Source organism: Sander lucioperca, chromosome 12, assembly GCF_008315115.2.
Source record: "Sander lucioperca isolate FBNREF2018 chromosome 12, SLUC_FBN_1.2, whole genome shotgun sequence".
Taxonomy (NCBI): domain Eukaryota; kingdom Metazoa; phylum Chordata; class Actinopteri; order Perciformes; family Percidae; genus Sander; species Sander lucioperca.
The window spans coordinates 38,207,084-38,223,459 of record NC_050184.1 but is presented as its reverse complement, the minus strand read 5'-3'; the positions used below and the strand labels follow the sequence as shown (position 1 = coordinate 38,223,459).

General features: G+C 42.5%; 1 protein-coding gene across 11 annotated transcripts in view; it reads left to right on the top strand.

Annotated features, from left to right (window-relative positions):
* huwe1 (HECT, UBA and WWE domain containing E3 ubiquitin protein ligase 1) overlaps positions 1 to 16,376 on the top strand; it is a 52,319-nt gene that overhangs the window by 27,386 nt on the left and 8,557 nt on the right. For 10 of the 11 annotated variants that reach the window (XM_036007876.1, XM_036007873.1, XM_036007871.1 and 7 more), the window contains 30 exons: positions 2,116 to 2,238; positions 2,339 to 2,434; positions 2,565 to 2,834; positions 3,256 to 3,408; positions 3,526 to 3,653; positions 3,785 to 3,866; positions 4,314 to 4,490; positions 4,624 to 5,175; positions 5,324 to 5,519; positions 5,658 to 5,825; positions 5,946 to 6,094; positions 6,181 to 6,247; positions 6,444 to 6,667; positions 6,769 to 6,980; positions 7,114 to 7,296; positions 8,003 to 8,175; positions 8,267 to 8,406; positions 8,579 to 8,654; positions 8,883 to 8,981; positions 9,119 to 9,246; positions 9,331 to 9,490; positions 10,426 to 10,654; positions 10,783 to 10,961; positions 11,052 to 11,141; positions 13,637 to 13,797; positions 13,911 to 13,953; positions 14,781 to 15,140; positions 15,353 to 15,563; positions 15,929 to 16,053; positions 16,134 to 16,354. In XM_036007876.1, coding sequence (XP_035863769.1) covers positions 2,116 to 2,238; positions 2,339 to 2,434; positions 2,565 to 2,834; positions 3,256 to 3,408; positions 3,526 to 3,653; positions 3,785 to 3,866; positions 4,314 to 4,490; positions 4,624 to 5,175; positions 5,324 to 5,519; positions 5,658 to 5,825; positions 5,946 to 6,094; positions 6,181 to 6,247; positions 6,444 to 6,667; positions 6,769 to 6,980; positions 7,114 to 7,296; positions 8,003 to 8,175; positions 8,267 to 8,406; positions 8,579 to 8,654; positions 8,883 to 8,981; positions 9,119 to 9,246; positions 9,331 to 9,490; positions 10,426 to 10,654; positions 10,783 to 10,961; positions 11,052 to 11,141; positions 13,637 to 13,797; positions 13,911 to 13,953; positions 14,781 to 15,140; positions 15,353 to 15,563; positions 15,929 to 16,053; positions 16,134 to 16,354 — 5,175 coding nt within the window. The remainder of the gene's footprint in view (positions 1 to 2,115; positions 2,239 to 2,338; positions 2,435 to 2,564; positions 2,835 to 3,255; positions 3,409 to 3,525; positions 3,654 to 3,784; positions 3,867 to 4,313; positions 4,491 to 4,623; positions 5,176 to 5,323; positions 5,520 to 5,657; positions 5,826 to 5,945; positions 6,095 to 6,180; positions 6,248 to 6,443; positions 6,668 to 6,768; positions 6,981 to 7,113; positions 7,297 to 8,002; positions 8,176 to 8,266; positions 8,407 to 8,578; positions 8,655 to 8,882; positions 8,982 to 9,118; positions 9,247 to 9,330; positions 9,491 to 10,425; positions 10,655 to 10,782; positions 10,962 to 11,051; positions 11,142 to 13,636; positions 13,798 to 13,910; positions 13,954 to 14,780; positions 15,141 to 15,352; positions 15,564 to 15,928; positions 16,054 to 16,133; positions 16,355 to 16,376) is intronic. The other variant, XM_036007874.1, reaches the window with a different exon arrangement.

The following is a 16,376-nucleotide window of genomic DNA, read 5'->3' as shown; positions in this document are numbered from 1 at the left end:
AAGTGGAAGCTACTTTTTTTTTTTCCTCCTTACGTGCAACCTATTTGTGAAAAAGACCATCGCTTTGAGCAGACTGGATTGGCTGTAGTGATACAGTCTCTCTCTCTCTCCCTGTCAGCCGTAGCTCGCTCTACCTGGACTACTAACGTATCAGCATGCAGTAAGGTCATGCTCTGCGCCTCGGCTTGGACACAGCGGTCTCGAGCGAGAGAGAAAAGGCATTAACGTGGAACGCTATCACACTTTCCTTTCTCCCCTCATTGGACTAAGTTTGTGAACACTGTGCGTGCATCAATAAGTAAGTCTGATGTCCTGTGGGTACGGGACGATGTAGTTCAGCTGAATGTACATTAGCAACAGTAGGCTAATTCACGAGGGTGCTATTTTATGTGTGAGCTAATATCGCGCATCTGTTCATGTGCGCTGCAAGAGTTATGTTTCTGTTTATTGAATGCGTTATTCAGTGCAACTATAACCGAGAATGTAGTTTAATCTCAGTAATGCTGGTATATTAGGTTATTACTGTCGCTCTGTTAAAGGCAAACGTTCCACTGTACTGTCGTTACGCAGATCATGGAGATGTGATTGAGTATAGACTTTACGGCACTGTAGTTAAGTGAAAGTGGGTCAAGTTGTAATTCACTGCCCCTACCAGCAGGCGGCAGCATAGTCATGTAATACTGTCTATTTACAGAGGGCATTTAAATTTATGTCTGATCGTTTCTATGTTAACTGTTAGCCCATAGTAGTAGAAATAAATATTTATGTAAAGAGAGATAGTAAAATAAAAATGACAATGTAGTGTGGTACATTGCAAAGGTCAGATATTATATTGCATCAAAGTCTAGTCTAAAAATGGCATAGCAACCTGTGCTTTAAAAAAAAATCAAGAATTGAACCGTGACCTTAAAATCGAAAATGTAATCAAATCGAGGATTTGGAGAATCCTCGATTCCCCAAACTACCCCTAGTTACTGCTATTTACTGTTGTAGCTAATTTGTACAATAATAGAATTGTGTTATGAATACAAAACGTTATAAAGTGTAATGTTTTCTATTTTGAAAAACATTCTATTGATCAGTAAATTATTAGTGAAGTTTAACGGACCGCCCCTACTAGGGCTGAACGATTAATTGCATTTGCGATAATATCGCGATATGTTAAAACGCGATTTCCTAATCGCAAAGGCTGTGATTTGGTCACGTGACTCGCGAGTGCAAATCAGTCTGCACTCCGCAGAAAAAGCATCAACTTAGCACGCTCGCTACGCCGTACCTTGAGCTGATTTCTGGCATTCAAACAACTCTGAGTTGTAGTTTAAAACGTTTACAGCCATTTTAATAAAATTAAGGGTTTTATTCTGGCTCGAGTCCATACATGCAGTTAATGGATACAGGCACGCAGAACTGAAGGCTCGGTTGGCAACGATTAGCTCTGATTAGCGGTTAGCTCTGGTTAGCGGTTAGCTCCGTTATAAAGAGATGGAGTGGAGGAGCTGCCACTGAGAGGGGTAACAATCAGACTGATAAATGACGTTCGGGGAGCTTTCACAGCAGCGTGGCCGCGGTGTTTCAACAGTTTTATTAGTACAGTTAATCCCACGGCAAGAACACCAGCAACTAGCTAATGCAACGATAGCCTCTCTGAGCAAGTGCACACGGCAGCACGCAACTTCACGAGGGGGAGGGGCTGGAGGCAGCTCCTCTCTGTGCACTGTAAAATAAAATACACTGTGTGTGTGTGTGTATAGATATATACTATATACTATATTTTTACTTAACTGTCTAGTGTGTAATTGTGTGTTCATACTATAAATTATTATAGTATTCTTTGTTGAATAATACAGAAGACAAAGAGCTTAAAAAAAGAATCGAATCTATTTTTATACCGTGTATTCTCCGTGTAAATTCATGTACCGAACCGAGACGCCCGTACTATTTTGGTTCAATACGAATACATGTACCGTGCCACCCCTAATACCAAGTGTCTTTGACTTTACATTTTTCAGTCCTCAGAGCCTCGTAATCCCCCCTTCTATACATTTGCCCTTCGCTCATGACACCATCTCTGTTAACTGTAAAAATGCTTCTTTATCTTTTTGTGTGGTGCTTTAGTTGATGGATATGGGTTTCTCAAGAGAGCATGCCATGGAGGCCCTACTGAACACCAGCACCATGGAGCAGGCCACAGAGTACCTACTTACTCACCCTCCACCACTTCTTGGTGGAGCAGTAAGAGTAAGTCTGCATAGACAGAAACACACACATACTTTCATTTTTTTGTAACTTTCATAAGTCAAATTCAGGCTGCTAACATTGTTCCCCTTGTTCCAACTAGGACCTGACGATGTCCGAAGAGGACCAGGTGATGAGGGCCATTGCCATGTCACTTGGACAAGAGGTCAGCATGGAGCAGCGCTCTGACTCTCCTGAGGTGTGTCACCCTCAATCACATGGAAAAAAAGATTTCGCTCTAAACTATCTGTTGCTTAATGAAACCTCATGAATGAATAACTTACTGATTAGCTGAGCAGCTGTTAAGATTATTTCTGTGCCTGCTTTAGGAAGCAGCACGTCGACGTGAGGAAGAGGACAGGAGAGCCAGGGAGCGGGCAGAAGAGGAGGAGGCCCGCTGCTTGGAGCGCTTCATGGAGGCCGAGCCACTGGACCCCAAGGAGCTGCATACCTTTACTGACTCCATGCTGCCTGGCTGCTTCCATCTTCTGGATGAGCTGCCTGACACAGTCTACCGACTCTGTGACCTGCTGATGACTGCCATTAAGAGGAGTGGCCCTGAGTACAGAGAGCTCATCCTCGGCCAGGTTGTCCACCAGGTCAGTGGATAAATGCGTGTTTACATTGCAGTCTGCTCTCTGGAGCCTATTATACATTTATGTTCAGAGTATAGGGGACATTGAAGATGAGTTCAATCCTGTTTTATGTTTCCAATTTCCTGTTGTATTGATGATCTCTGCAATTAAGGCTATCATATTTTTTGCTTAATATTAAATTGAGAGATGCAGCTTTGCATTCAGTTGAATACAATTTGTCTTTGTAATTGATTGTTAGACATTTTAGAGTAAATGCTTTCAGCGAGTAACATGTCTTGAATGCAGATGCAGCTTTGTAAGCCATTATGTATGTTTGTGTTATCGTTCATTACAAGGGACCGTGGTAACATCTTTAAAAGTCAAGTCTTGGTTATAGAAGCACAACATTCATTTACCAGCCTGATTGTGTTTATGTTGTGTGTAGGTGTGGGAGGCAGCAGATGTGCTCATTAAGGCAGCTGAGCCCCTGACTACCAGTGACACAAAGACTGTGTCTGAGTGGACCAGACAGATGGCTACACTGCCCCAAGCCTCCAAGCTGGCAACACGAATTCTGCTGCTCACGTTGCTCTTTGAGGTAACGGAAAACGCATTGATGAAAGTTGTAGCCTTAAAATGTTCACACAGTAAATATGTTTTTGTCATTGTTATCTACACATCCCAAACAATATTTTTTTGGTTTCTGTTTCTGAAGGAACTGAAGTTGTTGGGTGCCAGAGTTGTGGAGAACAGTGGGATTCTTGATTTGTTGATTAAGCTGCTTGAGGTTGTGCAGCCCTGTCTGCAGGCTGCTAAGGAACAGAAAGACATCCAGACACCAAAGTGGGTTTTGCTCAGCCCTGTGTTTATACTAATCTTTACTTGCAAATGTTACACCAGCTCTTCACCATGAGAGCCCTTATTTGTGTTGTGAATTGGTATTTATCATATTAAATGACTTCCTTTTTCTGCAGATGGATCACACCAGTACTGTTGATTATTGACTTCTATGAGAAGATGGCAGTCTCTTCAAAGCGCAGGGAACAAATGAACAAGGTATAAGTCAATCTTATAAACCAAACCACAGGTACAGATTACAATTGTAAAGTTAGATACTGAAATAGGTATGCAAAGTTCCAAGCACAGGTATAGACAACCATGCGCTATGACTACATGAATACTTATATACACATGTAGTAGTTCATTGCATCGTCCTGCGATAGGCCTTTTGACTGCATGCTCATTGCTCTTGGCTTTCTTTATTTAAGACTTGAATGAGCTGTATTTAAACAGGCATATTTACATTTGGGTACTGAGTATAGAAGAGGTGAGCAAAACATGGTAATAAATGCAATCATAATACATTTATAATACATTTTGTTGCGTTTGTGTCAAAAGTCATTGAATAAACTGTGTGCATTACATTGTAAGGTGTTAGTGGTATTTTGTGCATTTTTTTTTTTTTTTTAATTATTATTAAGTTCCCTCTCTGTCCTCCTTTAGTATCTGCAACCCAATGGGAATAACTGGCGATGGTTTGATGACCGCTCAGGCCGTTGGTGCAGTTACAGTGCATCAAACAACAGTACCATTGACTCAGCATGGAGGGCGGGGGAGAGCAGTGTGCGCTTCACAGCTGGTCGCCGGAGATACACTGTGCAGTTTAACACCATGGTGCAGGTATACACAAACACTTTCTCCACTGCCAAAGAATACCCCCAAACTACAATCCATTGATTCTTTGATTTTATGTTTGGTTGTGTTAGTAGAGTTTGTTTTCCTTTTGTTTAATCAACACCTTTCTATCATGCAGGTAAATGAAGAGACTGGTAACAGGAGGCCAGTGATGTTGACTGTCCAAAGAGTGCCTCGCATGCCCAAGCCTGCCAAGGCTGGTAGCATTACTGACTCAGAGAGAGAAGAAGGAGACAGGAGCAAAGCGGAGGAAACACAGACTGACCTGGACTCAGGAGCAGCAGTGGAGATGAGTGTTCCTAAGGAGGATTCCAGCCAGCTTAAAGAGACCACATCTGGCCCCTCATCTTCCCTGGAGCCTGACAACTCTCAGAGTGCTGATATAGTTGTACAAGGCCTGACTGAGGACATGACCACCGTTCTTATTCGTGCCTGTGTCAGTATGATAAGTGTTCCTGTGGACCCAGACACTCTCCACGCCACATTGCGTCTATGTTTGCGTCTTACACGCAATCACCACTATGCCATGATGTTTGCTGAGCTGAAGAGCACACGGATGATTCTGGGGCTAACGCAGAGCTCTGGCTTTAATGGCTTCACCCCGCTTGTCACTCTGCTGTTTAGACACATCATAGAAGATCCGGCCACGCTGCGGCACACAATGGAGAAGGTTTGAGTCTATTCTCATACTTTTTAAATGGATCTCACAGTATATGAAGATACTGTCTGATAATTGTGTTGCATCACCGTTGCATTTTCAGATTTTTCTTTCAAGTCTGTTGATACCATAAACAAATTCCTCAACAATTTGTTACCAGGTGGTGAGGTCTGCCGTGACCAGCGGAGCAGGTAGCACCACCTCAGGAGTGGTGTCAGGCAGCCTTGGTTCCAGAGAAATCAATTATATTCTTCGAGTCTTGGGCCCTGCCGCCTGCCGTAACCCTGAATGCTTCGCTGAAACCGCCAACAACTGTGTTCGCATAGCTCTGCCTGCGCCCCGGGGAGCTGGCACAGGTGAGTGTGCAAGTTGGTCTGGTAACTTTAGATTAGAGTCAACATTGCTAGTACTGTAAATTGGATTGATAGATTTATTTAGCTACCAAGTTGTGTCTACATTTCTTTAATCCTAAAACGCTTATACTCTTTTTACAGCCTCTGATGACGAGTTTGAGAACCTTCGAATTAAGGGGCCCAATGCTGTACAGCTGGTGAAGACCACTCCTCTGAAACTGTCCCCCTTACCCTCTATACCTGACACGATCAAGGAGGTCATCTATGACATGCTCAATGCTCTGGCTGCTTACCACGCTCCTGAAGAACGTAAGACATGTTAATAAGATCCTCACAGCTGTCCATTTGAAGGGCGTATATGTAGATTTACTGGAAATAGTAATTTGAACACTTCAGTTAAGTCTCGCTCTCTTGCTCTCTCGCTCTCAGCTGAGCGTCCAGAAGAACGTGCTGCAGCAGTGCCTGGTGGACCAGACCTGTGCCAGATATTGCAGGATGTTGGTGATGACGTTTACCAGCAGTATAGATTAACCCGGCAGGGCAGCGACTTTGACTCCCAGTCTGCATTCCATATCAACGTGAGTCTTAATGACAAGTTGTCTTATATTGAAACAGGAAATGTGTCATCTCCTCAATTAACAATAGAGCTGTCTCTTCCTCTCAGGCTCAAGTGTTTTCTGCTGATGGAGCTGTGGCTGAGTCTTCCCAGTCTGGCACACCACAAGGAGAAGGTGAGTCTATAAGGTTTTTTGAAAGTATGTGGGAATATTTGTACAAAGTAACTGCACATATCAGATACTCCCTAATCACATTGTTTGATTAGCTGTCTATGTTGTTACTGTTTGTGTTGCTCCAGATCCGCCATATTAGTGTATGTACTGTATATGATCTGTGTATCCTTTCATTTCATTGTCCTAACTTCTTCAGCTTCCACACCAGAAGAGATGCGAGAGGAAAAGAAAGAACAGGAGGGTGAGAAAAGTACCAGCTCAGAGGAGGGTAAAGCAGCTAAGGTAAAGGCAAGCAAGCCTCTAATGCCTACCTCCACCATCCTGAGACTGCTGGCTGAACTGGTGCGCTCCTACGTGGGTATCGCCACTCTAATCGCGTCCTACTGCTACACTGCTGGACAGTCCGAGCTTATTAAGGAGGTTGGTAGTTAAACAAAATCATGTCAGTCTTTCACACCTCTGTATTGTCTTGCCTTTACTATAATTATTTCCTCTTGTTTGATCTTCCTGTATCCTAACAGGACTGCAGTGTTCTAGCCTTTGTGCTCGACCACTTACTGCCCCATACCCAGAATTCGGAAGACAAGGACACCCCAGCCTTGGCACGTCTCTTCCTAGCCAGTCTGGCAGCTGCCGGCACGGGCACTGATGCCCAGGTGGCCCTGGTCAATGAGGTGAAGGCTGCCCTCAGTAGAGCACTAGCAATGGCAGAAGGTGCCGAAAAACACGCCAGGTAAGTAGCATAAAAAATAAGTAAACCAACCTGATGATAATGCTGTAACCCTTGGTTGATTGATAATTTATAGAGATCTGTACAAACCCATACTCTCATTTTCACTCTTTGTCCTCACCCATCTTTCTCCCAGGCTTCAGGCAGTGATGTGCATCATCAGCACCATCATGGAATCATGTCCTTCCACGTCCAGTTTCTATAGCACAGCAGCAGCCAAGACACAACACAACGGCATGAACAATATCATACGTCTCTTTCTTAAGAAAGGACTGGTCAACGACTTGGCCCGTGTGCCCCACAGCTTGGATTTGTCCAGGTATTTGATTACACAATAGTAATTTGATTTTACATTTAGATAGTAGTAGACCAGGAGCCTGCATCACAAAATGTGATCTGTGAATTAGTTAAAGGGGCCCTGTGGAGTTTTCTTGTAAACAACGAAAGTTACATTTAGTGTTGCTCACAAAAACACATTGTGTGTATTCTTGAGGTCTAACAAATAGGTCTATTGCTTCTTTCTCATAAAACAAACACATATTTTAAATCCTGCTTGTAGTCTTCTTCTTTCCTGCCTTTGTTGGCGCATTGCTGCATATCTTGGCATGTTACTTCCAACTGTTGATCGGTGGAATAGTGTGACACCATTGACTGGACTGTGTATTGGGTCACCAGCGTGCATGAGACAAGGAGACACTCGTAGAAAAACTGCTCCGTAGCACTACTAGAGGTCTAAAACGCCACAGGGAGCCTTTAACTTGGGGTTTAACCCAGGCTTTTTGGTATCCTGAAGCGGTCTCAATTTAAACTGGGGTTAGATCAACATTGCAACCGGAACCCAGGGTTGACAGTCTGTTGGTAACCCTGGCTTTCCTGGATCACCCATTTTAAGCTTAGTAAACCAGATAATGCAAAACTAGCATGACAATCTTGAACTTGCCTTTTTAGTAGTTCTATTTCAGAATCAGGTTGGCTTTGCAAAAAAGTACTTACTCTATATTCTTTCTTTATATCATTTGTATTAGTCCCAACATGGCTAACACAGTAAATGCTGCCCTGAAGCCTCTGGAGACTCTGTCCCGCATTGTTAACCAGCCCAGCAGTCTGTTTGGGGGCAAAGGAGGCTCCAGCAAGAACAAGGCAGAACATGACACTGTGGGCACTGCCAGGGACAGCAACAGCAACACTCAGGACCCAGGTATGCATATCAAATGAGATGAGATACCTTCAACACTCTAGATCAAGAAATTCCAAATATGTCTGTTGCTGATTTGTGGCATCTACTCCAGGAGAGTCCGGTGAGGCAGAGCCTGTGGAGGGCAACCACAGGGTGCAGGGAACAGACAACGACCTGATGGATGGAGAGACAGAGGGAGACACGGTGGTTATTGCTGGTCAGCCAGAGGTTCTCAGCACACAGGCTATGCAGGTGATTGGCATTGGATTACACACAATACTCAAATAGTATTTCAACACATTACCTCATCTGTAACATCTATAATTGATGGCATAAAGATGGGCATTACAAAATGTGGATAATTTAGCTCCAAGGTGTTATGGCCCTTTCTCCACTATTTGTTTTTCATTTCCTGTGCTTGTAGGTAGAAAATGAGTTGGTTGATCTGATTGATGAGCTGCTGGAGAGAGATGCTGGCACTGTCAACAGCACAATTATAGGTAAGCCACTTGACTAATAAGGGAAAAGTGACTGTAGATGGTAAACGGGTAAGGACAATGTGGGAGTAGTTGTGCGCAGCTAAACCTCAGTGGGTAGTTGGTGGATACAAAAACAATCTATAAAATTGCAACACAAGGAGTTAACTGCACACTGGAATCATGCTCCCTGTATTTCAGAAAGGCAAGGAAACCCAGAGCTGATGTATCACTTGTTGTGTGTTCTGTTAGTGGGACGTAGTGGTGAAGATGAATCGCAAGAGGATGTGTTGATGGATGAGGCCCCCTCCAATATTAGCCAGGCATCTACTCTTCAGGCTAACCGGGAAGGTAAGACATTGGCACAACAGAACTTTGTGTGTTCATCGTAGTAAATAACCAAACAGTTGTTGCGACTGGTTTCACTGACGGCTTCTCAGTTTTTAAGATCTTCTTGTAAGGGACTCTGCGTTTATCTCTTTCATCAGACTCCATGAACATACTGGAACCAGAGGATGAGGAGCACACACAGGAGGAAGATTCTAGTGGCAGCAATGATGATGAAGACAGCCAGGATGAAGAGGAGGAGGAGGAAGAAGAGGAAGAGGAGGATCAAGTATGGATTAATGCAATGAGGTTCAGTAAACAAGTCTTGATTCTTGCTTATCCATAAGACTCATGGCTGCTACTTTTCCTCAAGGATGACGAAGAAGGAGATGAGGATGATGATGATGAAGGTTCAGAGATGGAGTTGGATGAAGACTTCCCTGACATCAATGCTGCACCACACATCCGCTTCGAAAGGTTTGACAGGGATGATGACCTCATCATAGAGTTTGACAACATGTTCTCCAACAATGGTAAGCAGGATGATTTATTACCAACATTTACTCTCTTCTCACAACACTCATGATGTGAGAAGAAAATAAATTTTTGTTTAGCTTTATTTGTCATAAACTAGTGCTGTCAAACGATTAAAATATTTAATCGCATTAATGTCAGTTAACTCACAATTAATCGCACATTTTTATCTATTCTAAATGCCCCTTGATTTCTTTTTGTCCCATTATTTTTTTCTCATTTTAATGCTCTTAACATGATACGATACTTTTAAAACGGTGCCTGAACCAAAAGATTTATTTATTTATATTTATAAATTATTATATTATTTATTATTATTATTATTATTATTATTGTTGTTATTATTGTTATTATTTTATTTATAAATAAAAGGAGCACCTTGTTCAATTGTATTTGTCTGTTCTGTATGTTCAAAAATATAAAACAATAAAATGTTGATTAAAAAAAAAGGAACACAAAACAGCGAAAACAACCACAGGATGGGAAAAGGGTATTTTACAATAACTTTGAATGCACCACGAGGCTGGCGAGGCTGAGTCTGTATTTTTCAGACAACGGCAGCTACAGTCAGGTGTTAGAAGCCTCTCCAGTGAAATTCAGTCACACTTCACACGGCTTAGCTGCTGCTAAGTGTAGTGTTGACTAGCATCCCGTGCGGCGATGTTTCAGTCCAGTCTAGCTAGATCCGGTGTGGTGTTGTAGTTTTTCTAACATTACTAGTTGTTGCAACAGCATGTGAAAAAAAATTACAAAGTTTGCTAGGCCAAAAAGAATGTTAATCTCGCGATTAAAAAATTGACGCCGTTAAAAAGGCTTTGTGTTAACGCTGTTAATAACGTGTTTAACTGACAGCACTGTCACAAACATTACTCGGGGTTGTGCCAGAGCTGTCCCCCTAATGTCTGCCTACTGTTTTCTGTTGTTTTTCCATCAGCTGACATCCCTCCCTCCCCAGGCAACATCCCCAGCTCCCACCCACTGATGGTGCGCCATGCAGACCACGGTTCCCTCACCCTAGGTGTGGCAGGCACTAGCAGCCGCCTGGCACAGGGCATGGGTCGCAGCCAGCGAACACTGCGCCAGCTCACTGCAAACAGCGGACACACCATCCATGTGCACTACCCTGGCAACCGCCAGCCTAACCCTCCGCTCATCTTGCAAAGGTGAAAGCATGTTTTTGTGTGTCTTTGTTAAACAAAACATCTGTTTTGCAACATCTATTACAAACCATTCTTTGTTTAAGGGATCATGCTAAATAAAATGTCTGTTCCTCCTCTACTCCATTCTTTAGATTGTTGGGTCCCAGTGCTGCAGCAGACATTTTACAGCTGTCTAGCTCTCTGCCTCTGCAATCTCGGGGTAGGGCCCGCCTTTTGGTCGGAAATGAGGATGTGCACATTATTGCTCGTTCTGATGACGAGTTGTTGGATGACTTTTTCCATGAGCAGAGCAGCACGGGGGGACAAGCAGGTGAGAATCACTATGGGTTATTATTGTAACGGTCTTTAGGTTTAGTATTCGCTTGAATTCCTAACATGGTTGTTCTTTCTGTCTCTCAAGGCACCCTATCTAGTATTCCCACTGCCTTAACTAGATGGACAGATGAGTGTAAAGTGCTGGATGCTGAGAGTATGCACGACTGTGTAGCAGGTAGGTTGGCATGGTACCTGTGGGATCTTAAAAGTCTTTAAAATGCCTTAAATTTAAAGTTCTAAAAATAAAGCCTTAAAAATCTCCAATTTCGTTTACCATGGTCTTAAATAATTTCATGTTCTTTTGTAGGATTAAATAAATACCTTAGCATCATAAATGGTGTTTTAGTATACAGACATTGTGCGCAAGCTCTGGCCTAAACATCCAAGCTCGGGCGCGATCAGTTGTCAGGGAAGCTAGTAACTAGTAACAAGCTAAAGTTAGCTTGTCGGTTAGAATGGGCCACTGTCAGAAGTCTGGCCACAGATGCGGACAAGTTGGCAGTCAAGCGGATCGAGAGAGGGTTGTGTATAAGACGAGGACAGTGTCTGTGTGTCGGCGTTGCTCCACCTTTCTAGGGTAGGTTGGAAACTTATCCAACATGCTAATGTACATTTGATGGCATTACCCTGATGTGCCGATCACCGGGCTGAGGAAAATCAAACCCGAGCCCAACTCTTTATCCCCTCTGCTTTCATGCAGCCTTTAAGTGCAAAAAGCTGAACGGGATGAAACAATCACTGAAGCGATTGGCATATTATATTACCGTATTGGTCCGAATACAAGACTTTTTTTTTTCTGGAAATGCGTCTGAAAAACTGGGGTCTGGTTTTAGAACATAAGGGACGTCACCTGCCAATAGAGAAGTCAGCTGGTAAAGTCAGCTATAAACTATAGAAATGAAATGATCCATAATCCATTTTATTTTAATATTACAAACAGCTGGTTGAAATGGCAGAGTTTTAGACAGAGCCTCAACGACCGCCCGAAACCACGGTAACGTTGTATGGTCAAGCGAGATAGAGAGACTGAGAACAAAGCCGTGAATCAGAGAATAAAACGTGTTTTCGCCAATTCATCACTAGAAGTGTAACTGTTGCAAGCATCTCACTATCACTAACGTTAACCACATTCATATTTAGATTCAACATATGATATATCCAGCTACAAAAAGCCTAAAAGTCTGAAGTTAGAGCCGAAGTACAACGAGGCGTTGTCATGGAGATGATACACCGTCTAAAAATACAAACAGCCCGAGAAAGTCTTACCGTGGTCCTCAAAGCGGCCGCTTCCAAGAGATTGACAGGAGAGTGTGTGTGATTACATAACTGAAAAACGTAATGATGGGATGCCCATTACCAGAGCAGTCAGTCAGCTGAAGGCCTTGGAAATATTTACCGTTAATTTAAATGTGACAGTTTCATCTAAAAAGATATTGAAAATATAATTTTATTTAAAATATGTTAAAAACAACAGCCTACTTGTTTTATTCAATGTGTTTTTATTAGAATTATTTTCAAATTATTTTCTTTAAAAAAAACAAGATTTGGTCTTCAAAAAGTATTTTTCCAAAAATGAGTCTTGAAAGAGGGGGCGTCGTCTTATAATCAGGGTCATCTTATATTCGGACCAATACAGTACATTACATTATATATTATCTTATTTAGCCAAGGTGGAACTAATTGTAACACCTCATAATGCACGTTTTATTTTTTATTATCCTGTTTTTTTTAGTTATATTTTATTGGCGTTTTTTCAAAGTTTACACCATAACAACACATACACAACCAACCATGCACATAACTCTTATCAGGATAACAGGATCTACATTCATGTACATGTACACACACAAACCTATACAAATGTCCACACACATAAAACCTTGCTTAAGAGAGAGGAGGAGGGAAAAAAACAAAAAACTGCTTTTTACTTTAATCAATACAGTAGCATGAATCAGTTACTCGGTAGACCTCTGGATTGGAGATTCTAAAGGTATTTAGTAAATTGTCCCCATAGTTTGTAGAAGCTCTGAATTTTGCCACTCTGAAAATCCACACTGGTTTTCCATTATATGGCCTTGAAGTTGGCATTAAATTTCATCCTTGGTGGTATTAAAAATGTCTTATAAAGTCTTAAATTTAACTTGAAGAATCCTGGGGGTACCCTGGGTTGGTGTTATACTGGAGACTTGTTTCAATGGAGACAAAATTCATTAATGTTTTTATGACCTATATTATTGAAAATATTTACGTTTTTGAGAATTTGATCACTTTCATTTGGATATGATGGTCAAGTAGTTAGAAGTATTCACTGTTCTTTACACCCAGCTCTACTACACTTTGAACACATTTCCATAGACCATTATTAAATCTTGTTTGGAGTCCCATTTGTTGATAATTAAGTCCTGTGTAATGTGTTATAAAGTGTGAGACATCACTGAGGGTAGGGATTCAGAGAAAATCAATAGGAGTGAATGTAATAATTTAATCCCAAATTAATATTTTTATATCTTTCCAATTTATGACCAGTGGAATCTGTTTTACTGATTTAGATCAATGCACCAGGCTTAATGTCTTAAGATAAAGTGGTATTAATTGGACTTGGTGAATTGTTAACTTACAGCCACATTGCCACAACTAAGCATCAATTCTGACATCTGTGTCTGTTTTCAGTGGTGAAGGTGCCTATCCTGCAACATCTGGAAAGTCTGCGAGATGAAGAACTGGAAGAGCGTAGGGAGAAGAGGAGGCGGCAGCTGGCTGAGGAGGAGGAGTCTAAGCAAAATGAGAGGAGGGCCTCTGGAGCTGAACAGGCCAGGGAACAGAGCCTGCAGGTAATACATGGGTGTTGGCTGTGTAGGAGGAGGAATTTTCAAACCTAGAAGTGCATGCATCTTTTGCCATTTTTATTCACTTGCTTGCTAATGTCAACTGTTTTTACCCATAGGGTTCTGGATTGGGGACAGTTAATGGTGCAGAGAACAGTGCAGGTACTGACATTTGTATAGATTTTGTCTTTTGTTTCTGTCTTAATGTTAAAATTCTTGTCGGGAATGGACACATCTCAGTGATGGGCACCCAGAGGAAAGCAGCCAGCAGAGCGTGCTGTGGGATGAGGTAGTAGTTTGTATAGTTTTAGGATCACACCAGATCTGGGAGATAACTATACAGTCTACTGTCTTTCTTATGGCAGCGCTATACCAGCTGGACATCTCCATTTGCTGCAGAAGTTCCATTCTCAACCTGCAAATAGCTCAGATAGTTAACAAACTGAAAATATCTGCTCTGCATTGCTGTTGAAAGCACATACTTACATATATACATGATATCTCTGGAGTACAATTAAATGTTGCCTCAAATGTATATTGAATGCATTGCAGCTGGCTGTGCTGTGGTGAGGTAGTAAGTTGTGTTGTTGTTGGGGATCAGAATTGTTCACCCCATTCAGGAGATAACTATACAACTTACTGCCTTCCTTAGTGAAGGCCCTTGTCATCTACCTAGAAAATGATCAGTAACTAATCACTATATTGCGATATTGCTATTTCAGTTCTGTTTGTGCAGTTCTCCTATGTGCTTGCTTTGGAACAGTTTTGGCTGCAATTGTGTATAGGGAAAATTTTTCTATAATTGTAAAATGTAAGGGGCAATTTGATAAGTAAGCAATGGTAGCTGTTGGTAAGCAGAGAGAAAAACAGCTAGTTACTAGCAACAATTCATTAGTAATCAATGTTTAGTCACTGTTTTTTTTTCCACTCAGGAATGTATACAACCTATATCCCTGTCTTCACAAAAGTTTTGTCTCTGGATTTTGCAGAGGGTGAGCAGGCTCAGGGTGGTACAGTGTCATGTCTGGAGCCACCCAGGGTCTCAGAGGGCTTCCTCACTGCTCCCCCATCTGGAGAGGTCACTCCCACCACACCTGCTCCTCATGAACAGGCCCTAGTCTCCCTTGAGACTGCAATCAGTCAGCAGGTCCACCAGCCGATTGCTGACCTGCTACTGGCTGAATCGCATGCAAGCTCACTGGCTGTTCTGGCAGGGGCAGGCCTTCCACCCTTGTCGGCAGCTGACAGGCCAAACAGTGAAGCAGAGGCATCTCAGATGGAAATGTCCCCAGCACCCACAATCAGTGAGAGAGTCGGAGGAGGTGGTGCATTGGATGAAGGCAGGGAAGGTACTATCTTTGAATACTCTCTTTATACAGACTGGCCAACTGTAAGAACACATATCTGTAATGTAAATTATGTTGTTGACTGTGCTTGTAGCTAGTATCTGTCGTAAAATCTTCTGAACATGGTAAAATACAAATCAATTACCCAAGGAATTTTGCTGCAATACATTGATTCACACCATTTCCTAACCTTACCTCACTGTTTTCCCCCTCAGCCTCCCTAAGTCCAGACATTGTGGAGACCTCAGAGCCTGCGGTAGTGAGTGTGTCACAACTGGAAGGGTCACCCATGGATACCAGCAGCCCTGCCTCTGCCACTCAGGAAGAATCTGCTCCCAACCCTGCCCAGGGTGCCCAGCTGTCTCAGGAGCTGTCTGGCAACGGAGAGAGTGGGCTGACTGACCGGCAAACCAGTGCAGAGACTGGGTTAGTAGCTTGAAGTATCATCCCTCATCAAATAAACGCAAATACAGCAGTATTATGTACCCTGTATCTCTTGCCAAATAACCATACATTTTTATAAACAGTTAGAGATTGTGTAAAATGCCTCTTCTCTTTAACCGCCAGTGCATGCAACTTTTGTTTCAGACCAATACAAAATGGATTATAAAATACATTTCCAGTTAACATTCAGTTAGGACATTTTAAATACCTTACACTCTGTCTTTTGATATGCCTTTTGGTATGCCCTTTGACTGGTTTCAATTTGATAATGTGTACATCAGCTGAGTAATTCATCACACATATTGCTGTAGACTAACGATAGCCATTTTTTTCTTTAATGATTATAGCTCCACTTCTGTCTCATCACCTGGGGAAATGATGCCCAGGAGTGATAGCGCTGACAGCCAGTCTCAGGCCATCCAGGAAGAACCCCTCCCATCCACCAGCAATGACGATGAGGACCCACTTGCAGGTAAAATATATTGCTATCCCACATTTTCTGCATTAAAAAAAAATAAAAAATTACATCTCATAATGTTTTTGTCTTGGTAGGCATCAGTCTGCCAGAGGGTGTGGATCCCTCTTTTCTGGCAGCTCTTCCTGAGGACATCCGTAGAGAGGTGCTGCAAAATCAGCTTGGCATCAGACCACCCTCCCGTCCTCCTGCTACCACCACCCTGCCTTCCACTACTGCACCTGTACTGGGAGGACCAGGGGTTACAGAGGTCAGCCCTGAGTTCCTGGCAGCCTTGCCACCTGCCATCCAGGAGGAGGTGAGAGACTTTTTGCTAAAAT